The following is a 25829-nucleotide window of genomic DNA, read 5'->3' as shown; positions in this document are numbered from 1 at the left end:
TTTGTACAACTCTCTGTGTTGACCTTTCTAAGGCTTTCAACAGTCGATCATTCTATTCTGAAGCGACGACTGCTTGATATAGGTTTATCTGAGCAGGCCGTTGGTTGGTTTGATAATTATTTGTGTAAGAGAAAACAATGTGTTTACTTTGAATGCAGCTCATCCACACTGCGAAATGTTTCTACCGGTGTGCCTCAGGGCTCAGTTCTGGGACCGATTTTGTTTGTTATTTATGTAAATACATTGGGCAGAAAAATCTCAAATGCCAAATTTCATTTTTATGCTGATGACACAGTTACATACTGTTGTGGCTCCACTCTTGCCGAGGCCCTTGGCAACTTACAGATGGGATCCCTCCTCTGTTGCTCACCCTGAGGTTTCTCAGATTTTTCCCTGTTAAAAGGGTTTTCTATGGAGTATTTCCTCAGTCGATGTGAGGGTCTAAGGGCAGAGGATGTTGATATGATGCCATGTGAAGTCCTTTGAGACAAACTGTTTGTGACAACAGGCTCTACAAATAAAATTGCCTTGCCTTGCCTTTTTAACCTTGTGGAAAGTCAGCTTATTGAATTAAGACTTGTCTTCCAGGGGTCTCAAACTGGTCCAGTAAAGGGCCGCTGTGGCTGCAGGTTTTCATTCCAACCCAGCAAAAGCAACACCTGATCCAACAAATGAGCTGTGTGGACACAGCTTAATTGATTTAAGTAGAATCAGGTGTTGCTTTTGCTGGGTTGGAATGAAAACCTGCAGCCACAGCGGCCCTTTACTGGACCAGTTTGAGACCCCTGAACGCTGCCAAAACTAAATTGATTATATTCTCCGATGGCGAGGAAGTTCCTGTGTCTCCTCCCAGCATTTTGTCATTACAAGGGTGTGAGATTGAACTTCTGCCCTGTGACAAGTATCTCGGCACTTTGATCAATGATCGGCTTTCTTTTAAACCACGTGTAGAAAACCTGGCAAAAAAAAAAAAAGTTAAGACTGAAACTGGGATTCTTTTTCCCTCACAGATCTTCTATTTCTTTTTCTACCAAGAAAAAGTTGGTTGCTGCCACTTTCCTCCCTGTACTTCATTATGGTGACCTCTTATATACAGTATGTATGCCCCTGCAAATTGTCTGCCCTCTCTGGACACTGTGTATCATGGTGTCTTAAGGTTTGTCACTGGATGTAAAGCCCTCACTCACCACAGCACTTTATATGCTCAAGTTGAGTGGCCATCTCTGGCAGCACGCCACCTTATACAATGGCATATTTTTATTGATAAAACTATCTTGGGTCTGCTCCCCCACTGTTTATGTGATTATTTCTCCAAATCCCAAAGCATTACCGCTTACATTCTAACCAGTTTTATGTATTAAAGGTGCCCAAAGTTAATTGTGAACTCTCTAGTTAAAGGAGCTCATCAACCTTGGATCTTTGAAAATTCGTGTGAGAGAAATTGGAGCAGCCTCATTGTTCTTGTTTGAATGTGAATCCGGAGCCTCAGTCCTGTTGCTTCTAGTTTGTAAAGTATTTTATCTCTGTTGCTGTGTGATTTCTGTGTGTTTTTTAATTGTTGCAACTTTTTCTATGCTGCTGTCTTGGCCAGGCTTGCCTTGAAAAAGAGGTCATTGTGTCTCAACGGGACCGACCTGGTTAAATAAAGGCAATAAAATAAAAGTAACACAATACACAACACCGATCTCACAAGCATTAATACCAGGTTAAGCACGACTACTACGGCAACTGCAAAACTAGAAACCCCCAAGTGAGTGCAGCTAACCCCGCCTGTTGGGGTGCGTCGTAACTCAGAGGACGGCACAGGCTGTGGCACCAGGCAAGGTTTGGATTTCTCATAAAGAAGGAAGTTAACACAGCCAGTGTGTGCTGCAATACTCACCGTTTTCTTTCACCAGCTGGCAGGACAGGACACACTGACAGACCTGCACCTTGAGGTCATGTTTCCAGCGTGAAATACACCAAAACCACAAATTGGCGCTGGCATGCCAACGCTGAGCAAATGCTAATTAGCATGCTGACATTAATGCAAAGGGTTTGAGGTAATTCCTCTGGGCCTCAAAAACCAAAACACAAAATTAGCATTAGTATGCTAGAACTACAACTCTTATAAATCCTCCACATGATCAAATCTGTTGGAACCTCCATGTATGAACAGCATCCTGGTCTGAACACATCCACAGGTCAGTGTTGACCTTTGCTCATCGCGCCGCCAACTTAAACAGGAAGTGACACATTTCACCTGCTCATCATATCCTATTCTAACTTGATCAGACAGACACTTATACTTTGGTGACCCTTATAGATGGTGTCCTCATGTCAAAGGGTGACATCACAGCATGACAGCGAGTGTTGATGATTCACCATGACAGTTTAAACTCTCACAAAACCTTCCTGCGTCAAACTTCACTTGTTTGATAAATGTCCCGGCCTGAACACATGTAGGGGTTGAAGTTGACTGTCAGTCAGAGCGCCACCTATTGAGGACAGGATATGACATATTTTGCACTGAGGTCATGTTCTTAGTCTGTTGATCAGATCCCACTCAAATCTGGTCTGCCCCCTCGAACCCCTGTGAACACACTTAGTTAAACGCTCAGGCCCTGAGGTGGCGACCAAGGTTGATGCTTCGCCATAACAAATGAGACAATTATTACTCCTCCACACATCGTAGGAGCTGGTTCAAACTTCTTATGTTTGATCAACATTCCACCCTGAACAAGTCTAAGGGTTAATATCGTCTGTAAGTCATGGCGCCCCAAGTAGTGACAGGAAATGACGTATTTTACACCCACATGTCATGTATGTAGCCTGTCGACAGAATCCAGCTCAAAACTGGTGAGCTCTCCCAAACACTTTGTGGGTGGATCCCCCTGACAACTGTTACACAGTGAGACTGCGAAGGGGCAGCGAAGATTGATGACAGATTGATGCTTCGCCATGACACAGGAAACTGTTAAAACTTCACTCCACATGGTCAAATCGTTAAGAAACTTTGTGCAGACATCATGTTTGGAGAAATATGACGTATTACATAGGTTTGGTACACAGTTATGTAACAATGACCTGACAGTGCCCTTCAAATACTTAACTGATATGTGGCAGGCCAATGCTAATTTTGACTTTTTCTGTATTTGAGCCAATAAATAAGTATGTGTATATATATATATATATATATATATATATATATATATATATATATATATGTATATATATGTATATGCATATGTGTGTGTGTGTGTGTGTGTGTGTGTGTGTGTGTGTGTGGCATGTGGCAGGCCAATGCTAATTTTGACTTTTTCTGTATTTGGTGCCTGAAGTGTTATCTGAAACCTTTTCCACTAGCAACAGCATGTTTTAGCATTAGCAATTGTTAGCATACACATACATAAATTCTAATTTTGTGTTTTTTCTGTCTTTTACGGTCAGACAAAACACCTGAGACCCTGAGAACGGCCACGCCCATGCAACTAATAAGCTTAGCATTAGCGTGATTATTCTGACTTTGGGTGTATTCGATGCCTACTCCTTTGTGCAAAATCAAAACTTTCCCGGTATTTCAGCCTGCTGGGTTGTGACACAGCCTGCGTTGTAGTTTTTATTTCCAATGGAAAAATAAACTTTGACCGAGCAGGGGAATGACAGGTGTGGACATAGAGAGAGTGAGCAGAATTTATCCTTTGGGGACCCCGAATGTCCGCAGACACAAGAAAATAGATTCATAAGAAATGATACAGGAAGGACAATAAAAATATACAATGTGTGTTCTCTCCGTGGAAGAGGAATAGAGTTGTGTTAGCTTCTGTATGTGCGACATGCCTGCAGCTTCATTCAGTGTACCGCCTTCTTTAAAACAGAGACGAGGAAGTCTCTTTGGGAACCATGCAGACCCTTTCTCCATGGAGGGGGATCTAGGCAACGGCAGCCAGGCCACCAGCCAGCGCCCACTGCAGATGGCAGAAGGAGTCGTCAACAGCAGCTCAAAAGGTGTGTGTCACGCCACAGAATGATCTCACCTCACCAGGAAATGGCAGACAACTTTTCACTGGCTTCTCATCTCTCAGTGGCGGCCACCGAGTTTCTCATCCCACTCTGTAACTGGTGTCCGTAAATGGAGAAAAAAAACTCTGACACAAACTCTGGCACAATCAGACCACACTCTTGATTTTCAACAGGGCCACAACTCTTTGGACCTTGATGGTCAACATTCTAAAGACCAGAGTCCTGAGAACCAGTCCAGCGTCAGGTATCCATTCACGAGTACAGGAGTGAATCTGTTTTGGTCCTCGATGTCTGTGTAGGTTCTCATTCATCCAGGTCATCGTAGATCGAAGCGAAGTAAAATCTGGTCAACTGGACGTAAGTTTATCTTGAAGACGTTTCACCTCTCATCCGAGAGGCTTCTTCAGTTCTAGTGAAGAGTGTGGAAACTCCAGCTTATAAACCTGTGTGGGAGTGGTCAGTGCTAATGTGGTGGAAACGACCCTCCCCAGACTCACCTGGCCTCCCCAAACGACAGTCGTTGTGAGGTGTCAGGGAGTTTCAGGGGTGGTCGTTAGGGAGTTTCACCGACCACTCAGATGCTAATGGGCTGTGCTGGCATCAGCCGTTCCACATGGGTCTTTCAGCTGAGCTCTTTGGGGAAGCTTTGAAAGGACTTGGTTGTAAATAGGTGAAAGGAAATGTCGCAGTCCACCTCCTCTGTTCAAAGATGGTTTCTCTATCCTGACGTGGATGGCTTCTTTAATTCCTCTTTCAAACCATCTGTCCTCTCTGTCGAGTATTTGGACATGGTCGTCCTGGAAGGAGTGGCTTTCCTCCTTGAGGTGGAGGAAAACCGCTGAGTCCTGTCCTCCAGAGTTGGCTCTTCTATGTTGGGCCATGCGCTTGTTGAGGGGCTGTTTGGTTTCCCCTATGTAGAGATCCGTGCAGGCCTCACCTCACTTTCACCTATTTACAACCAAGTCCTTTCAAAACTTCCCCAAAGAGCTCAGCTGAAAGACCCATGTGGAACGGCTGCTGCCAGCACAGCCCATTAGCATCTGAGTGGTCGGTGAAACTCCCTAACAACCACCCCTGAAACTCCCTGACACCGCACAACGACTGTCGTTTGGGGAGGCCAGGTGAGTCTCGGGAGGGTCGTTTCCACCACAATAGCACTGACCACTCCCACATAGGTTTATAAGCTGGAGTTTCCACACTCTTCACTAGAACTGAAGAAGCCTCTCGGATGAGAGGTGAAACGTCTTCAAGATAAACTTACGTCCAGTTGACCAGATTTTACTTCGCTTCGATGTTTTGGTCCTCATTCTCTCAGCAGTGTAAATGTGTCCTGGACTATGTGTCCTGGATTGAGTGTCTTGGATCACGTGTCATGGATTGCGTGTCTTGGATCACGTCTTCTGTGTCAGCGGACATATGTAGAGGTGAACCAGGTCCAGGGAGTCAGAGCAGGTCTGAGAGGAGGAGGAGCAGGTCTGGGAGGAGGTGGAGCAGGTCTGAGAGGAGGAGGAGGAGGTCTGGAAGGAGGAAGAGCAGGTCTGGGAGGAGGAGGGGCATGTCTGGAGGGAGGAGGAGCAGGTCTGAGAGGAGGAGGTCTGAGAGGAGGAGGAGGAGGAGCAGGTCTGGGTGGAGGAGAAGCAGGTCTGGGTGGCGGAAGAGCAGGTCTGAGAGGAGGAGGAGCATGTCTGGAGGGAGGAGGAGCAGGTCTTAGAGGAGGAGGAGCAGGTCTGGGTGGCGGAAGAGCAGGTCTGAGAGGAGGAGGAGCAGGTCTGGGTGGAGGAGGAGCAGGTCTGGGAGGAGGAGGAGCAGGTCTGGGAGGAGGAGGAGCAGGTCTGGGAGGAGGAGGAGCAGGTCTGGGAGAAGGAGGAGCAGGTCTGGGAGGAGGAGGAGCATGTCTGGGAGGAGGAGGAGCAGGTCTGGGTGGAGGAGGAGCAGGTCTGGGAGGAGGAGGAGCAGGTCTGGGAGGAGGAGGAGCAGGTCTGGGAGAAGGAGGAGCAGGTCTGGGAGGAGGAGGAGCAGGTCTGAGAGGAGGAGGAGCAGGTATGGGAGCAGGTGACAGCCAATGTCTCTATGTTATCAGGAATCAGTAGAAATTCCTAAGTATCAGTGTGCCAGTGATGGGACTCTCACCTGAAATCCAAGGAGCAGAAATCAGCTGCCAAGATGAGAAGCTTCCTCCCACTCAACCTTCTCTGCCGCCCGTTTCTCTCCACAGGGACGGCCAACGACCTGCAGAGCCCCGGGAAGTAAAACCTGTGAGCTGTGTGAAGATACTTGAGGGATGCAGGAGTGGTGCTGCCGTGGGGGAAAGCTTGATGTGACGGGCCTTGTTTAAAGAGATGTGAAAGATTGTCAAGTCACTGTGAAAAACACATCATCTGTGGTAGTACTACTACAGAGCAGTACAAAGTACTCAATGAGATGGAAATGTGTCGTTTTCCCACAGAGAGAAAGGATTGTTCTCGTCAAAACTTCAAATTAATTGTGTATGAATGTGACAGGCTGCTAATAAAGGTTTTTATTAGTTGTCGAATGTTTCCACGCTTCTGTACAGCATCCTGCAGCCGCCACATACGCCAGTGTTTCCTCTCACTTACTAACGGCAGCTCTGCCATAGGAGCTGAGCTGAACCAGGGTGTTGCAATACACACTTCCACCACTAGATGCCACTATAGATAACAATCAGTCCTCACTACATCCTGAGTCACTCTCAAGAACCATGATGTCACAAATTCCTGCTGTGTTTCTCTGAGTATTCTCAGTATTACGCCTAGTGCTCCGTGTTCTCCTTGTAGAACCCAAGGACCACCCTTCAGGCCTCAGTGGCGATGGGGGACCGTCTCCACATCAGCTGGGTCTCCAAGTCTGGAGTGGCACCTCAGACACAAGCTGATGGATTTATTTGATTTATCCCTTTTGACAAAAGCAGACGGATACACACAGTAGAAATGTTGCACTACTACAATATAAAGAGGTAGAGGCTACAAAGAAGACAATCGTTACATGGAATCATGTAATTCGCAATTAACGTGTCTTTTAAAATGGAACTTAAAATAACATCCACGAAGTACTTGAGACTTTAAATTCATAAAATGCTCAAAGTCACAGTTCAGAACTTGAAATACACAGAAATCCTCTGATGTAAATCATGAGTAACGTCATGGAAATGGTGCAGGTTTTTACTGTGAGACCCAAACACAACTGTCCACTCACTCTTTGAGGAGGGAACCTCCAAATGTGGCGACAGATCCTGGTGTTCAAGTACAACATATAACACACATGACTGTGCCGTCTCGAACATGTGAACATGCACCGCAACATTTCTGCGTATCATTCTCTGTTTTCAGTCTTTGTTCATGCAGCGAAAATATGAACGCACTCGTACTTTGGGATTATTTTTGCTATCATTTTTTTCACAAGTTGACAGGAAAGATGCAATATTTCTTAAGTGCACACAACAGGTTTGCGTCCTGCAGACGTGGATCACGATGCGTTTGAGATACCTGATAACCAACTTGGTCTTTGCTAAAGTTCCGGAATCCTCCAAGAGTCCAAACTGGCAGGAAGCAGCTCTGCACACTTCGGTCCATGAAATATTTCACTTTATTCAAATCGAGTACAAACCACACAAAAGTGAAGAGAAGCTAGAATTTGGATGATGGATGATATTTTGAAGAGATGATGGATGAGTCAGATGAGTGCTGGAAGTCATTTGTGAAGTGTTACAGTGTTTAGTGATGGCAGGACTTCCAGGAGCCCTGGGGCAGCATCTGCTGAGTCATGGGTCAGATGTCTGAGTCATGAGCTGGTGACATCCAACCTTTCATGCCTGAGGAGGTAAACTGTTGCTGACATGTTGAGTTATCACTGCCTGCAGGATGGATGCATGTTACTGGTAAAACGTCTCAAGCAGTCTCAAAGATGGAGGAAATACTGCAGTATCTCCACTGGGTGGCAGCCTCGATACACCTGCTCAATCCAGCTGCAGAATTTCCTGTACTGGAGTGATGCGCCTTGCTGTCTTCTATAAGAGCTGCACTTCTTTCTAGGATGCAGGTCAGGTTCACACGAAAGGACCTCATCCAGACAAGCTCAGCCCCATCAGGTCTACGTTCGTGGTCTGGGACTCTGGACAGGTGACCTCAGAGAACATTGCACCAGTGGCTACCATGTCTGAGTCACTGGAGGTGAAGCAAATGGTCATTTGTCCCCTCGTCTCCTTGTCCTCCTATATCAGACGGTGATATGTTTTCCTCTTTTAACATTCAGCTGCATTTCAGACGGTTAAAACCATGTGATGGTGTTTACTGTCACACACGCTGTGAATGGTGGTGACTGTCACACAGAGTAAGACAGAAAATAGCCAGGAGGGACAAATTTCAGCATGTGCGTGTGTGTGTGTGTGTGTGTGTGTGTGTGTGTGTGTGTGTGTGTGTGTGTGTGTGTGTGTGTGAAATCAGTCGCAACGTCACCGCTGTGACAGTCTGTGTGTACAGCAGCCTCCAACATGTCTCGGTATGGTGGTGACAATGTCAGAGTAAATGCAAAGCACACTAGCGTTGGCTGAAGCTGTCGTTAATGTTCATTCATCATCTTCCGCTTATTCCTTTTTATTAAGGGTCGCGGGGGGTGGAGCCTATTCAACGGGCGAGAGGCGGGTTCACCCTGGACAGGTCGCCAGTCCATCGCAGGGCCAACATACAGAGATGAACAACCATTCACACTCACAGTCATACCTACGGTCAATTTAGAGAATCAATCAGCCTCGTCCCCAAATTGATGTCTTTGGACTGTGGAGGAAGCTGGAGTACCAGAGAGAACCCACGCAGGAACAGGGAGAACATGGAGACTCACACAGAAAGACCCTGCGCCCGAGCCGGGACTCAAACCCAGAACCTTCTTGCTGGGGGCCACAGTGCTGACCACTGCACCACCGTGCAGCCCGTCGTTAATGTTGTGGTCTGAAATAAACTATTATTTTATCAGACAAATGTGAAACCTCCATATTTAACACAGGTAGGCGAGGAGTTGATGGAACATTTGTCCCTGAATTCAGGCCGAAACTCCAAACCCCGCAAGTGTATGGCAGGGCTGTGTTGCTGACTCACCCCGTGTTAGTGACACACCATGACACTACTTATTGTGTTCCTTAACTGTAGTCGTCTACATTTAGTGGCATTAAAGATTGAAACTTGCTACTGGAGCCGAAACTTGGAGCATTTATTTGCGGCATAAATTTGAAGTCCAGTAGCTACTCTGTAATCTACAGTCAGGACCTCTCTCTCTCTCTCTCTCTCTCTCTCACACACACACACACACACACACACACACACACACACACACACACACACACACACACACACACACATCCAGCTCTAATGTCTAGGTAGGTCTGGAATGAGCTGCACCTTGAAAAATTTTCCTTTATTTGTCTTCTTTTATGGTGCCTGGTCGGGGACGGCCATGAAAACATCAGAGGTCTGGCACACAGAAGAAGACGGAGGCAGCCTGAGGTCTTGACATCAAATACCGGCAGCTCAGACGTGGAAAAATGTTGACAAATGTTTGGGTCCATGTTGGACTTGCTTCAGCGCTGAACGAGGTGTGTGTGTGTGTGTGTGTGTGTGTGTGTGTGTGTGTGTGTGTGTGTGTGTGTGTGTGTGTGCGTGTGTGTGTGTGCGTGTGTGTGTGTGTACTGGTTAACATGCACACATACATGAAAACCTGCATACATAGATACACACAGGGGTTAATTTGAGTCAAATCCTGCCAGAAGAAGATCCGGCACCTCTGAATTTTGGCCTCCCTGTCTATTTTTAAAATGTTGACAATAAAATAATAATGTGCATATATCAATTTACAGAACAAATCCTACGAATTTCACGTTGTTCATTAAGATTTAATGTCATTTGAAAGAGTCGGAGATCTGTTGATGCACTGATGAACAAACGTTTGAAATTTGCTGCATCTGAGGAGCAAACAGAGGAACCAACAGTTACTATTCAACACCATCATGTCAAATGTTAAATTTGCTGTCTTTTTTCAAAAAGAAGAAAGAGTTACATGACACTTCAAAGCAAGTCAGAAAAGCCTCCACAAGCGGCGACGAGGGCAGCTGCAGCAGGAGGCTGGCACCGCCACAGCTAGCCAGGTTCACCTGCAGCTAGCCAGGTTCACCTGCTGCTAGCCAGGTTCACCTGCAGCTAGCCAGGTTCACCTGCAGCTAGCCAGGTTCACCTGCTGCTAGCCAGGTTCACCTGCAGCTAGCCAGGTTCACCTGCTGCTAGCCAGGTTCACCTGCAGCTAGCCAAGCCAGTGCAGGAGGCTGGCACCATTTTGGACAACTAAATGGTGATCATACTGTCTAATGATAGGCCGCCGTGCCCATCTTTAAATACCGTGATAATCATGGAGGATTTGTGTGATTTATTGTGAGCACTTGTTAAGTTTGTTTTACAGGTTGGACCTGTTGAGAAATGAGTTGCTGACTGTAAACTGAAAGTCCCACCTGTGGTGATGTGGACATTCGTCTGTGCTGCGCAGAGGAGGCTAAAATAATTGTAAATTATCATCATAACATTTACACCATGGATATTATTTGAAACTGAGGCTTGTGAGTCCCCCAGCATGGCAACTGGGCGTTTGTATGTTGTTCTCAGCATGTATCTGTCTATGTTCCAGGACCTGTGGCCCTCTCCCATCCCTGAGCTGTCATATGTTCTTGGCGTTCCATCACCTTATGATTTACAAATTAAACACTGCATACACACATAAATGCACACAAACATACATACATACACGTACATATACATGCATACACACATACATACACACATACATACATACATGCACAGATACACACGTACATACAGTACACATACATACATACATGCATACACACATACACATACATGTATACATACACATACATACACACATACATACATACACACACAGACATACACACACAGACATATACATACACACATACATACATACACACATAAACATATACATACACACGTACATGCACACATACATACAGACATACACGTACATATACATGCATACACATATACATACACATACACGCATGTATACATACACATTCACACATACATACACACATACATACACACATACATACATACATGCACAGATACACACATACATACAGTACACATACATGCATACACACATACACATACATGTATACATACACATACATACACAAATACATACATACACACACATACACATATACATACACACATACATACACACATAAACTTATACATACACACGTACATACACACATACATACATACACACATAAACATATACATACACACATACATGCACACATACATACACACATACATACAGACATAAACATACATATACATACACACATACATGCATACACATACATATACATACACATACATACACACATACATGCACACATACATACATACACATACATATACATACACACATACATACACACATACATGCACACATACATGCACACATACATATACATACACACATACATACATACATGCACCGATACACACGTACATGCAGTACACATACATATATGCATACACACATACACATACATGCACACATACATACATACACACATATACACACATACATGCACACATACATGATAGAAGCGCTGCAACTCATGACTCCGTTCCTGCGTACTTGAACAGTTGGTGGTTTAAGTACAAGCCCACGACAGCAGGGTCAAGATGGTTGTCTGTGTTCAAATAAACACTTTTATTGAGGTGTGTGTCGCTCAGCTCCCATCCACGGGTGAATCAGGGCAGTTTTTGCAAGTTATTAGAGGCAGTTTTAATAAAAGATGGATCATCTCTCCGTGACAAGTGGATTTCTCTACATTTGCAGTTTTTTTCCCATTTTGTTTTCACAATAACTGAGATTTAGGCCCCCCCCCCCCCCCCACACACACACACACAAATACATGCACATCACCATGGAGATCAATGCACCGCATGTCTCACCTTCTGACCCTTGTACACGGGGCTATGCAGCCTGGTATGAGGCTCTATTAAAGTATGAATCTGCTCAGTTACTGAGAGGTTTTTTTTTTCTTACATTTTATTCACAAGCTGCATTTTTGCTGAACACTTTTTCTATTTGAAGAATTCATGCAGACTTTTTCTTCTTTTTAGAACAACCTTATTATGTTTATTTTCATTTTATGTCACTGATTTTGTTCTCATGCTCAGCGTTAAAATCTGAAGGGAAATGTTGGCAGCAGAATCAAATGGAGACACGCTGGCAGCCCTGTGACATCGGCTAATATTTGACCAACGGATCAGAAATTAGCTGGAGATTTACGATATAAAGGTATGTCAGATTAAGTCTGTTAGTTTTATAGATTCCAACAGAAAACGTAACAGCTTTGTTTTTATAGATTCAATCACTAATGTGGGAAATAAATCATTGATATTGAGAAGGAACAACAGAGTTGTTGTCATGAACACTGGGCAGATTTTACTGCAACTTCCACTTCTCTCTGCGGCTCTGGGGGCTTGGAAGATTAAGATTTTATAACCCGCCCCCTGACTTCTCTCTCTCTCTCTCTCTCTCTCTCTCTCTCTCTCTCTCACACACACACACACACATGCAGAGAGAATTGAGGGAAACAACAGGATGCTAGAAACCACTGCGTTTGCAACTGGAGCAGATCCATTTCACCCGACAGGATTTGTTCCAAATCCTACAATTGAATTTCTCCATCCCGCCAGGGGAAGATGCTGCTGCCGCTCTGGTCCAATATCCCCCAGCAAACACTTGCGTCAGCTGTTTGTTTGTCAATACAATATGACTATGAATATTTTAAAGGAAAGCTGGAGTTTGCTTCCTGTAACACTTGTCTCTTTGAGGAGGGACCGCTGTTCTGAATTAATTTCATACGGCTGCTGCTTCCTCCTCCCTGTCCATCACAGCGACTTGGAGACGTGTAAGAACTCGTGTCTGGATGTTTCACTGTGAGAAGTTGAAATGTGCTTTGAAGCACAAGATCAGTAATTACACTCAAGACTCTAATTCTCCAGCTCCATCACCCCAGCTGCCCCCTCCTAAGGCCCAGGCAGGCTCCCTCCACTGCCTGTGGGGGACCGGTTCCTCCCTCTTCAGCCTAACAAGCCAGTTACCTCTCAAGGTTCCTCGCTGTCCTGGAGAATCTCAAACTCACGACACAGCAGTTTGTCACAAAAAAAGAGAAAAATCCAAGAACCGAGTCAACTGTTGCACAGTGCATGATTACAAATCCCATCATTCTGCTTTTGCATAAATCTAACATATTTCCTATCCTGCAACCTGCTGCGGTTTGTGTGGTCAGCTGTGAGAGGGGACATGGACACTCTGCACACTGCTCATACTTGCTGAGTTCACCTGTAGAGTCGGATTTAAGCTGAATTACCATCAAATCCCAAATGAATGGAGACCAACTCCTCAGACGGGTCCAGTTTATTCAGCCAGCACTTGACGTAAGGCTTTTAATCTGAAGGAGACAGTGCCCATCAACCAGCATTTCAACTTGTGCATCCATGTAGAAGTGCCAGTGTTTGCTAGAAGGCAAATTTTCATCTGTATTCCCTTGCAGGGAGTTGACCCACCGCTGACAGTGACAGTGCACAGCAACACACATCGCGCAACATAAAACAATACAATATATTCATATGTATATATATTACATATGTGTCTGCATGATCGGCTCATGTAGTTGGAGTAAAGTGCTTTTCTGAAGTGAATCAACCTCAAGTGTTCCTGTCATGAGGCCCCACAACAGGAACCAAAGATCTTGTGTCCCCTCCGTCTCCTCAGCTGTGTAAACTGTCACCTCACCAGTGTGCTGGTTCTTTACCAGCCTCCAAGGTCACCAGGCTTCGCTGAGGGCTTGAGCTCTGGCATTGCTGGGCAAGCTGATCTGGAAATGTGACCCATCCATCCATCCATCCATCCATCCATCCATCCATCCATTTTCTTCTGCTTATTCCTGTTAAGGGTCGCAGGGTGGTGGAGCCCCGCCTCTTGCCCTATTGCCAGCGGCTACGGGCGAGAGGCGGGGTTCACCCTGGACGGGTCACCAGTCCATGGCAGGGCCAACACATAGAGACAGACAACCATTGGCTCTCTCACCCAGAAAGACCCCGTGCTGCAGCCGGGGCTCCACCCACAACCTTCTTGCTGGGGGGCCACCGTGAGGACCACTGCTCCACCGTGCCACCTGGAAATGTAATCAAATTACCAAATATTCAGTGATCAAATTACTTTACTGATATCTTGATTTTAAAGCATCCAGTGAGATTAGAAGTGTTTCTAGTCACTTACTGGTTAACTAGTTGAGGGTGAGTCAACAGAGGGAGCATCTCCTCCGCATTATAACCAGCAAACTCAAAATGATGAGCATGTTCTATCTCCTCCCTCTGTGCTCATTTTTTGCACTTATAGCCATCACAGATGCTCACACACGTGACATCATCAACCTGAGACTTACAGGATGAAAAAGTCTAGATGACAATAAACCCTGCAGCGATGTAACGTAGGGATGTAACACAGATATGTAACGCAGTGATGTAACGCAGCGAATTTACGCAGCGATGTAACGTAGGGATGTATCTGTGGATATTCTCAGTCATCCAGGTCATGGTAAGTCTAAAAAAAGCATAAAAAATGGCAACTGGACTAACCTTGTGTGAGCAGACCACCTGTCTTCTCTGGCTAGAACGCGTACCTTGTGGTCATCAAAGGAGTGCCCCTTCTCCTTGAGATGGAGGTGGACCGCTGAGTCCTGGCCTGTGGTGGTGGCCCTTCTGTGTTGTGCCATGTGTTTGTGTCGTGGCTGCTTAGTTTCCCCAATGTACAAGTCAGAGCATTCCTCATTGCACTGCACTGCGTACACTACGTTGCTTAGGGACGACGGGACAAACGTAGGGATGTAACGGAGCAATGTAAGGCGTCATTACTTGGATAGCTGTTTGGAAATGATGATGCATTAAATTATGTCATTGCTTAAAAACAAATCAGTTCACAGCACCGCGACACTGATCTCTGACCATCTAGTCCCTGTGCTCAGGATTCCTCACCAGCGGCCGCCTTGGTTCCCCCTTCAACAGAACCCTCTCCTTCCCACACAGCTGAGCAGAGCGACTGCAGGCCCTCTGTTCTGCCGTCACCTCCAGCAGCGAGTGCATGATGGGTGATGAGCTTGGTTTATCTTCTGTCCTTCTGATGTTCTTGACATCAGTCGATGTTTCCATCCTCCCGCGTCCTCCAACCTCGTTGACTGCAGCTGATATCAACGGACTCATTTTTGTGCATCTGCCCTTTAATGTGGAGGAAGACAGCAGCACCTTGGTGCAGCAAAGAGGACGTGAAGTGTGTGTGTGTGTGTGTGTGTAGGATGTAGACAGACAGATGGTGTTTCTACACAGGAGCCTGCCCTAATGTACTTTAATCAGCCCTTATCACCACTGGCAGCATTTTGGCTCCTTTTAGCAGATACGAGGGAATAGTAAACACAGTTCAGCTTTAAAGATTTATAGCTCATCTCACAACACATTATGCACCTAAATTTGACCAAAGAAATAGTGCAGCACTTGTGTCAGATGCTATCTTCTATAGTGTTTCTATTAACTTCTTTTCCAGTCAGTTTTATGAATGTGAATATCAGTCATGATTGTGTCAAATTTATTGTTATATTTAAACTACAAGGTATTTACGAGGCCGTAATCTGCTTCTGGAACATCGTCAGATGAAGTTTCAAACATGTTGAACTGAAACATCATGCTGCAAACGTCAAAGACACCGGTTGTGCCGTGATGTGGCAGGATCCTGTCTCTCCTGGACCAGGTTCTTCCAGCCTTAACGTGACTCGTCACCTGCCCAGCCTCCAGCCACTGTGCAGGAGCCGCATCTGCAGCCTGCAGGGCCTTGGTAGTCCCGGTCCACAGGATTAACACTCCCTCTCTGTCCAGCTTCAGGGACGCTGGAATAGAACTGGCAAAGCTACCCCAGTTTACTCTAGGACACCCAGGTCCTGGTGTTTCCCCCTGTGTGTGGGCTCCCTGCGGGTGCTCCACACCCTCCCAGCGTTCTGGTGGACCTGTGTTAATGCTCCCATTAGTGCTCCGTGAGGATGGGTTCATGCAGAGGACACATCATGCTCTATCTGAGTAAAACCCCCTGAATTCATCAGCAGAGCCAGAAGTGTCTGTGAGGCGAGGGAAGCCAGCACGTGTTCAGTTTCTACCAGCCTTAGTTTTCACGACTACAACATCCTGGACTGGTGCACAGACAGAACTGGGCACCGTCACCGTCGTTGCTCCGCCTACATAACTAACGCAGTATAGGAGCTGCTATAAACACGAGATTCACATTCAGTTTTTATTGAGTTCTTGAGTTATTAAAATGGTTATTTTGGAGGCTGAAAGCTTTGATTATTTGATTGAGGTGGTGATGTCCAATCCCTCACAGAATTACATGAAGGTACTGTATCTTACGCAGACGACAGTAAAACTACAGCCAGTGAACATCCACTTAAATTATGACGAGTAATACCCAAGACAGACAATCCCCTCCTTCATTTAAGAAGTCAACAAATGAAAAGTTTTCAAAAACAGCTGTAAGTGCTGCTCAACCGACCTAATATGTTCCCACCCTGCTGTAAAACACAGGACATAATATTCTTACACCTCAGTATAAGCCAGTAAACTTTAACAGCACCTCATATTGTACAACAGCTTCCAAAATGGCCGTTAAAATCAATCAAGAGCTTTCAAACCGAGTCAGTAAAAACTCCTTAGAAACCTCGTGAAGGGAGGCTTCAGAGCAGGGCTGCTGGATGCAGGCGCACCTGTGTGGCTCGTGTATTTACCTGGAATATTTCACAAGAGCCACTTTGCGTTGAGCTACTTCTGCCTGACGACTCTTCAGACAGCCCTTTCTTTTGACGGATCAGCTGTTTGAATCAGAAAGTGCAGCTGCAGATGCAGAAACGGTCCAATTTGCTGCAGTTGAAAGCTGTGGAGTGGAGAGAAGCGCCCGTCTGACAGCAGAAGTAAAACGGCAGAATTAACACACATATAAGTGGATTTTGATTTTTTCGGTCAGCTTTCATTCGGTGGATCATTTTGTAGAATAGTAAGGATTAACGGTGCGCTGCAGAGCTAGCAGGGCTGCCAGCCCTCTGCACTCAAGATGGGCTGATCCACATTTACTGAGCTAGGACCCAAACTATGGATGAGCACCTCAGGCTGTCTCCAGTATCCCCTCAGTTCCTTTGTCTACTGCTGCAAAGAACATTAAGTTGCATGTATGATCAAAGCAACAGAACTCAAGGAGACAGATCTGAAACTTGATGTGGGAGGAAGTGGGCTTCTGTGAGTTGGGCAGTGGTGGGAAGGAGCAATGGGACTGTTTTATTTGTTTTGGAGGATTTGGAAGAGCTACAGGAAGTGTTCATTTTGCCCATAAAGAGCAGCATCCCTTACTTCCTCCTCCTCAGCCTGATCTTTAAGGCACGCCAACATACTCCCACTGTGACCGAAGCTTGTTGGCACGGAGTCTGAGGCTAAGAGGATGGGAGGCTGAATGGATGGCCTTTCCCTGACTGCCTCATGTCTGGCATCACACCATGCATGGCCAAGTAGCTGCTGTTGACTCACCACCCTGTCAGCCAGTGGGGGGATTCTCCTGCTCCTGTCACACCACGGATGACAACGTGCTCAGGAGGGCCCGAATAATAAACCAGTCTATTTCCAGTCAGTGGGAGGCTTCGTCTGATGTTTACATGGTAATCAAATACTCACCTCTAATGAACAAGTGCCGTATATGTAGACACACACACACACACACACACATTCTGAGGTCAGTTGTGGGGTATTTACATAGACTTGCATTGATCACCCCAGTGACCCCTGGTCCAAACACTCACACCCCACCTGACCTGTTTTTCCTGCTGCACCACATTTTCTTTTGGACTTTTCCTGTCATGTCCTGAAATAAGAAGCGGGGGTGTGGGGGGGGGGGGGGGGGGACTTGATGGTGAAGCGCAGGGACTCATTGAAGGTGTTGAGGGTTGGTCTGGTGAGGAACCTCTGATATGACGCTGAAGCCTGGAGTGGTGAATGACCCCTCCAACCCTGAGGTTCTGGTCAAATAGCAGCTGACTATGACTGAATGACTTGGCACCTTGTTGTTTGTCATGGGATAAGAATATCTGGGTCGTCCTCGAGGCCTCCTCCCAGTCGGACACGTCTGGAAAACCTCCCTAGGGAGGTGTCAAGGAGGCGTCCTCACCAGATGCCCGAACCACCTCAACTGACTCCTCCACATGGAGGAGCAGCGGCTCTACTCTGAGTCCCTCCTGAAGGACTGAGCTTCTCACCCTATCGCTAAGGGAGAGCCCAGCCTCCCTGCGGAGGAAACTCATTTTGGCTGCTTGTATTCAGGATCTTGTTCTTCAGGTCATTACCCAGAGCTCATGACCACAGGTGAGGGTTGGAAGGTAGATTGACAGGTAAATTGAGAGCCTCGCCTTTTGGCTAAGCTCCCTCTTCACCACAGCAGACTGGTTTAGCACCCGCATCACTGCGGATACCGCCCCAATCTGCCTGTCAATCTCCTTGGAGGGATTATATCTCTCGGCTGGCCTGGGAACGCCTTGGGATCCTCCCGGAAGAGCTGGTTGAAGTGGCTGGGGACCAGATGAAGCGGAGGACGACGACGATGATGACGAGAATACCAGTAAGACCAGTCCCAGTACAGGGAAGAGACCACTGGGAGGGGCCGCCCCCCACTAATCATCACCCAGAAACGAGTCTCAGCTTTTCATCTAATTAATGCAACAGTTTGTGTAGCTGGTGATTTGCCAGCACCAACGCAGCGCAACAATCACGTCGTGGGATTTGAGGTTTTCCTTTGCGTTGATTTTGATACTACTGAGGCGTGGAGGCGTCAGTAGAGCCGCTGCTGCGCCGTCGCTGTAGGCCCCGCACATCCCGACCTGTCATGGAGACATGGTATCAGCGTATGTGTTCCAAAATGCACTGACATAAAAAGACTCCCCGTTGAATTTACTACTCCTCATCTTTATTAAATGAATAGGCCGAGTCTCTACCCTTCCACACTGCACTCATATCAGTACAAAATAGTGCACAATGAGCATAGAAAGTGTCTGTTTTCAGTCCAGCGCAACTTTCACCGTATCAGCTGCACATATTGGTCATCTGTGGTTTTGTTCTGCTCTAAAATGGGTCGGGCCCTACCAGGGGGGTCTCCAGCAGGATCAGAATTACTCCACTGAATGATTCTGGTACCAGAGTTTCCACCTCAGCCAACTATTCCACTCCCACGTGTGTCCAGACTCATAATTCACTGGACTGGTGCAGAATTCAACGAAGCAAACCTCCAGGTGTGACTGTGGTACACTGAAATGAACCTTTAGGAGTTACAGCTTTCATCGCTTCGTGCTTTTAGAAATTGGTGGACAATTTTGCCATAATTGTGAGGTCGTAAATTCTGGCATTATGACCAGAAATGTTTTCTTGTGCAAGCACAAACCAAGTGGCCCTCAAGGAAATCTGATGCACACTTTGCAAATTTCCTTTGTTTATGGAAACAGCAGAGTGGCAAACACTACTTCCAGAAACAAAGATTAAGTTTTTGGAAGACCTGTCAAAACAGGAGACGAAGACCCTTAACTTGAATAAGATCTGACGTGAATCTTTAACTCTTGTGACTGACCAGCTGTTTCCAGCACCGTGGTCTTCCTGATCATTCCCAAACTTTGTCGTCTTCTCCAGAGAAGCAGAGACATGTCCAGTGCAAGCTGGCACGCAGGAACTGTTAAATCCTTCAGCCGCAGTGACAACCTGAGCCAAGCTCCTTCACTGAAGATACGGCCCATCATGCCTGCGGCCTGGAGCCGTCACTGTCACAGACACATAAAAAACTTAATGAATATGTATGAATAACACAACAGGCAATTAAGATGTAGATGATTTACACAAATAGGTGTCATTCAGGCCTCGCTGCTCACAATGGATCAAGTTTTCATTTCTGATTGGTGTGTCTGATGGTGGATGCATTTGCTTCGGGAGGTAAACACACATCTCCTCCCACCTGAGGCCCAACGTGCCCTCTTCATCAGGCGCTGCTCTCTGACAAGGGCACGGTTTGAGCTCACGGACAACGTGGAGCCTGTCTGATTATGATTGGGAAAGTAATCAGAGATAATTGCACTTCTGTCAAGCTCATCATGCTGCACATCTCCACTGGTCATGACTTTCACATGGAAAACAAACACCTGAACCATTTGTCACTGTTAGCTTGTCAAGACACACAACAGAGTATTTTATATCAAGATCATAACAGCTGTAAAATAACCAGATTCATGCTCGAAAGGCCAGTAGAAGAGAACATTTATTAGCCTGAAAAAAGATCAGACTGAGACATTTTTGGGTTGAGACGTTTGCATCTACAAAAGTACATTTCCATGAGAAACCAAACGAGTTGGACAATTCCAAGCCTTATGAGCTCCTTCTGCGTGTAGAAGCTCGCTGTCTTTGTACGGTGCACGACGGTCGGTCGTTATTTGCTGTTGCCTCCCTCCTCTTGATTCTACGTGGCCAAATATTCTATTTCTGAATTTTCCCTCCACTTGACCCCCAACACATGCAAAGTCTCTAGCATCTTCTTGTTACCTGACAGTGCAGTGCCTCTCCGTTGGAGCGGAGCGCCTTGGACATCCATGTCATTGCCCCCTGGCTGCTGGTACCTCGACCACCCAGAGGAGGCGCTAGTGCCTCGACCAGGACATCCACCCAAAGACGTAGTCACTTGCATGTCTTACTTTATTTCCTGTAATAACGGTGTTGGAGGTCCATATGTTCTGGCAGATGGACAGTTTGAGTCATTCAGCCTCTTTTGGAGCCGATGGATGTACCAGCAGCAGCAGCAGCAGCTATTCTGAGGTGTTTCTACTGGAGACAGAAGGCATATTCAGCCCATGATAGAGAAGCGACATGTGGCTGCTGCAAGAATGACGTGGCTCTCGTCTCCACTCACAAAACAAAACTGGTTTGTTTGCTATTTTCACTTAATTAATTAATCCATGTCCCAGTGTCAGGAGCAAATGAGACAGATTATTTATAGAATGAAGAATATTCCTGTGGATAAACAGTGTTACAGCCCCTTACTGCGCCGAGAGAATCCGGCCGATGGGTTTTGTGATGTTGCTGTATTATCAACTGTAGTCATGTTGGAAGACACAAACATGTGGATGGGTACATACACACAGCCCTCCGGTGCTGCTGGCACGTCTGTGTGGGTCCAAACTCAGGCCATGGGTCATGATTGATGTGGATTATAACCTGAAGCTTGTCTTAATGCAGTCGTAAAGGATTAACAGTAAGTGCCTATAAATATTCCAGCATAGCAAGACTTCTGTTGGACAGATTGTGGAGTCCATTGTTCCCCTCTGTAAATGCGCTCATGTCATCGCTCAAAGAAGTCGACGCGTCCCCCGTAAGATGTTCACCTTCACTTTCATGCAGTCCAGTTTACTCGAGCTTTGACAAAATGCAGGAGTCCAACAGGAATCTTTACATGCACGCTGCCATCGAGCTGGAAGTCACTGGACCGCTGTCGTTGTCCAGCCTGTTGCATCACGTATCAAACACCTGAGCAAGTGGCAACCCCATCAACAGCTGACTTCAATTTCAAAACGATTAAAAAAAAAAAACATGACTAGAACCTGAGCTGAGACAGCAGGAATTCTGTCCCCTCACCCGTCCAGAAATGCATTGTTTTTGCTGTAGCTTCACCTGGCGTGATGACAGCTGTGTTGACAGCTCGCTGGTCGCTGGCGTCACTGGATACCCAACTGCGTCTCCGACGTGTGTTCGTCCAGTTTCACTCAAAGAAGTGGGTTTATGTGTTTCTGAGTCTGACTGACGACAGTTTGACTCTTTCTAACAGTGTATAAGTAAGTTACATAAGTAAGTATGTTAACGGGTAGGCAGGAAGTTAGTTAGTTAGTTATTCGATGAGCCAAAGCTTGTCACCTCCTGACTGACAGGTTTTGTTATTCAGCCATGATAACCGCACTCCTGCAGGTCTGCATGAGCCTCTGCAGATCTTGGCTGACAAGTGACCTTGGATGTTAATAAATTCCACTTTGGAATCAGATTAACTTTTTTCTTGCTCCACAGATTTGTATCCGTATTTTGATTTCATTTCACTTGATTATGCAGTCTGACCAGATTCCCATTGCAGCCCTGTGGTCCGCTAACATGAACTAAGTGAGGAGAAAGTTGCACGCCTGTGACATAAACAATAAATGCATTATAACCTGTTAGCATGACATCATAACTCAGGTTCCACCACTCCAGACGTCTGAGCTTCCACGTGATTCACCCAACTCCAGCTATTCTCAGCCCAGAGTGCTAGCGTCTGCAGCCCAGATGCAGAGCTAATAGCTGCCATGCTAGCTGCAGTCTGCACCGCCACTGAAAACGACACCATGTCTGCAAGTCGGCCACACCACCAGCAGCTCAGATGCCGCTTGAGGTGGTTAAACAAGAGAAACGCTGAAATTCATTTTAGGAGACTCAATTTAGCTGGCACTCCTGCTAGCTGGCACTGCTAGCATTAGCATTACTCTTTGCCATCAAACTACCAATGTTGTTGTTTTTTTCTGTTTGCTTTGACTCTTTTAATTTCATTTCATTCAAAACTGCAGTTCCAGAGTGGAGAGTCGTAACTAGAGAGCAGTGCTGGGGTTTGTGTCCAACGTTCTCTTTCTGAGAGAGAGCAGGAAAGCACAGGGAGAACACAATCATCTCTCCACTTGACCCCTGTAACGCACCTGTATCACTTACCATTGTTGAAATAGTTCCAATCATCACATAAATCGGCGTGTGAACAATACTAGCTCAAAGCCACAGATGCCTTTAGCTGTTACTGAACTGATAATTCAGAGGATTTCCTGAATGAGAGGAAGTTCCAACATCATGATATCAACAGTCAGATCAAACCTACGCGGAGTTATTTTCAGAGGCCGAGCAAGTGTGAGACATCGAGACGGAGACTGATCTGAAAATATCAAACACTCACTCTCTGCACATTTGTGTTCATGCGGTCTTAAAGAATATAAATTACAGCTGAAACTCAACAAAGCAAGATTCTTGAGGACTTTCTAGCATCAGTTGCTTCTGCTGAAACTGAGTGAAAACATTTGAGATGTTCCCTCAGTTGGAAGGAAACAAACGTAACAGATGAATCGAGGCCCAACAGAGCATCAATTGGCTCCACAAATCAACAGCTTCCTCCTCAGCAGATTCCTTCTAATATGCTCCGATCAGTTTTAGTGGTGCTGGTCTGGAGGAAACCCGGTTGTCCTCTTTTCTCTCTTGGTGCTAGAAGTGTTTGTGCAAAAACAGCAGGGTCTCGGATTGAAACAAAGCAGACACACGAGATGAGAACAACGGCGAGAGGAGCGAAAAGATTTTGAATTGCTAATTTTCATACAATTACTTTAGAAGTCAGGGTTCGCTGGGGAATAGAGCAGTGTAGAATCAGGGAGGCCTACATGCTGCAGAAGGATATGAAGATGGTGTAAAAGGGAGGAGGCGCATTTGTTTGTGTGTGGGTGCTCTTGTTTAAAGGCTCCCAGTCGGGCAGTGACATACAAGCTGGGTGGAGGCAGCCTCCTGGCAGCAGCCTGCCAACCAGCCTCAGAGGTGCAAAACAGCCGCAGTGTTGGAACAACAAGCCCCACAGTGGATGATAAACTGGTTGGCTGGTAAACACACTGCAGCTCAGCAGTCAAATCTGAGGAAAATTCAATGTTAACTGAATATTTTAACACAAAAATATGTTTGGCCTGGTGAGCTGAGGTAGATATTCTTGATTGATGATACTGCGTTTTTGTGGGATTGTTGCAGGCAACGATAACTAAAGTCAAAGAGGTTTTTCTCTTGTAAAATGTTTTTCTACTTATTTAAAGTGGTACATCACCCAAAAAATGTATTTTACTGTTCTAGTACTTAGAAAAGAGCATTTTTTCCTCCCTGCATCACATCTAAGTGACTCCAGAATGCAGCAAGAGCCAGACATGCATATTTAGCTTGGAGCTAATTGCAATCCCAGCCTTCAACGACTGTCTCTCATAGTGCAGGTCATCTTGATCCAACCATGTCCTCACTCATCCAATTTGCTCCAATGCTGTTTTTGTATTTTCAACTGTCAAAATAAATCCATGTATTCAATATAATCTCCCTGCTCAAGTTTCATAATAGAGGCGGCCCGGTGGTGCAGTGGTCCTCACCGTGGCCCCCCAGCAAGAAGGTTGTGGGTGGAGCCCCGGCTGCAGCACGGGGTCTTTCTGGGTGAGTCTCCATGTTCTCCCTGTTCCTGCTGGGTTCTCTCTGGTACTCCAGCTTCCTCCACAGTCCAAAGACATCAAGAGGGACCAGGTTAATCCAGACTCTAAATTGACCGTAGGCGTGGCTGGGAGAGCCAATGGTTGTCTGTCTACATGTGTTGGCCCTGCCATGGACTGGTGACCTGTCCAGGGGGAAGGCTGCTGGGATAGGCTCCACCCCCACCACCCTCAACAGGAGAAGAGGGGGAACATGGAGGGATGGAAGTTCCCAAATAGGTCTGCCACAAGGCAACAGCCAGGTTCCTCCTCCAGCACTGACAGGAACGATGGATCCATTCAGATAGTGTGTTTACTCCAAACACAAGTTCTTTTTTATTAATTCATGAACGTCCCAGGTATGCAGAAAATGTGGAGATGCAGTCAGACTGATTCATCCCCATGGCAGAAGAGCAGTTAGAAGATGGCTCTGATTGGTCTGATTACCCTCTAATTTTAAGATGGGAGACAGCGATGATCTCACCAGGGTCCGTGTCTCCCAGGACGACAAGATTCCCAGTGTTGCTGACTTCAAAAAAGAAAGGCGAGGTGAATTTGCTTTGGTCTGATCCGGACTGCTGCAGCTCACGTGTTGAACAGTGTTTTCATGTCAGCACGCATGTGTGTGTGGGATGATGAGTGATGATTAGCATGATGCTTAAAGTAGTAATCACCCTGCCAGGAGACTGACGGCACCGCGCTTGACGTCGTTCTTTTTTTTTTTTTTTGATGAACGCTACATTCTTGTGTCATCAAATATGTGACATTTGTGTGCATCTCTAAAAAGCATCCCCTCACACATCTGCCTGTCCTTCAGACATTATAGTGTGTGTGTGTGTGTGTGTGTGTGTGTGTGTGTGTGTGTGTGTGTGTGTGGCCTTTGGACCGCTATGTGTTACCTGCTACTATAACTCAGTGTGTGTGTGTGTGTGTGTGTGTGTGTGTGTGTGTGTGTGTGTGAAGGGCTTACGTACATGAGCTAGCAACTATGTGTGACATCTTAAATTAGACAACGTTCCTGGCTGCGAATCCACTCAGCCCTGCCAAACACAACGCAGACAGCACCATTCATGTGTGGCAGACGGTGATGACAAGACACAATCACACACACACACACACGGTGAGTCATACATCTTAATTAGAAGCCAACCGGCAGCGTGGTCACATTAGTGAGGAGAGGCAAGCCTGTCATGCAGGCAAATGAGAAGGGGCGCTGATACAAGCCCGGACACGCAGCCTAAAGTCCAATTACTTCCATACTTGAAGAAGGTTCAGGTGTGTGTGGGCACTGGCCAGCACACATTCCCCTAACCCTCTGGTGAAGATACCAGAGTAAACAAGTGGAGAGTGTGAGAACAGA

At 46.2% G+C, this 25829-nt stretch overlaps 1 protein-coding gene across 1 annotated transcript in view; it reads left to right on the top strand.

Annotated features, from left to right (window-relative positions):
- The window catches only part of LOC147267379 (dihydropyridine-sensitive L-type skeletal muscle calcium channel subunit alpha-1-like), a 42351-nt gene extending 35909 nt beyond the window's left edge, over nucleotides 1–6442 (top strand). Inside the window, exons 41-42 of the mRNA XM_086200557.1 lie at nucleotides 3858–3987; nucleotides 6218–6442. Of these exons, the coding sequence (XP_086056683.1) occupies nucleotides 3858–3987; nucleotides 6218–6252 (165 nt within the window). The 3' untranslated portion in view covers nucleotides 6253–6442. The remainder of the gene's footprint in view (nucleotides 1–3857; nucleotides 3988–6217) is intronic.
- Nucleotides 6443–25829: the final 19387 nt, after the last annotated feature.

The sequence above is a fragment of the Aulostomus chinensis genome, chromosome 3 (assembly GCF_037954235.1).
Source record: "Aulostomus chinensis isolate RoL2024-O1b breed Wild chromosome 3, RoL_Achi_v1.0, whole genome shotgun sequence".
Taxonomy (NCBI): domain Eukaryota; kingdom Metazoa; phylum Chordata; class Actinopteri; order Syngnathiformes; family Aulostomidae; genus Aulostomus; species Aulostomus chinensis.
This window is presented reverse-complemented; position numbering and strand designations above follow the sequence as displayed.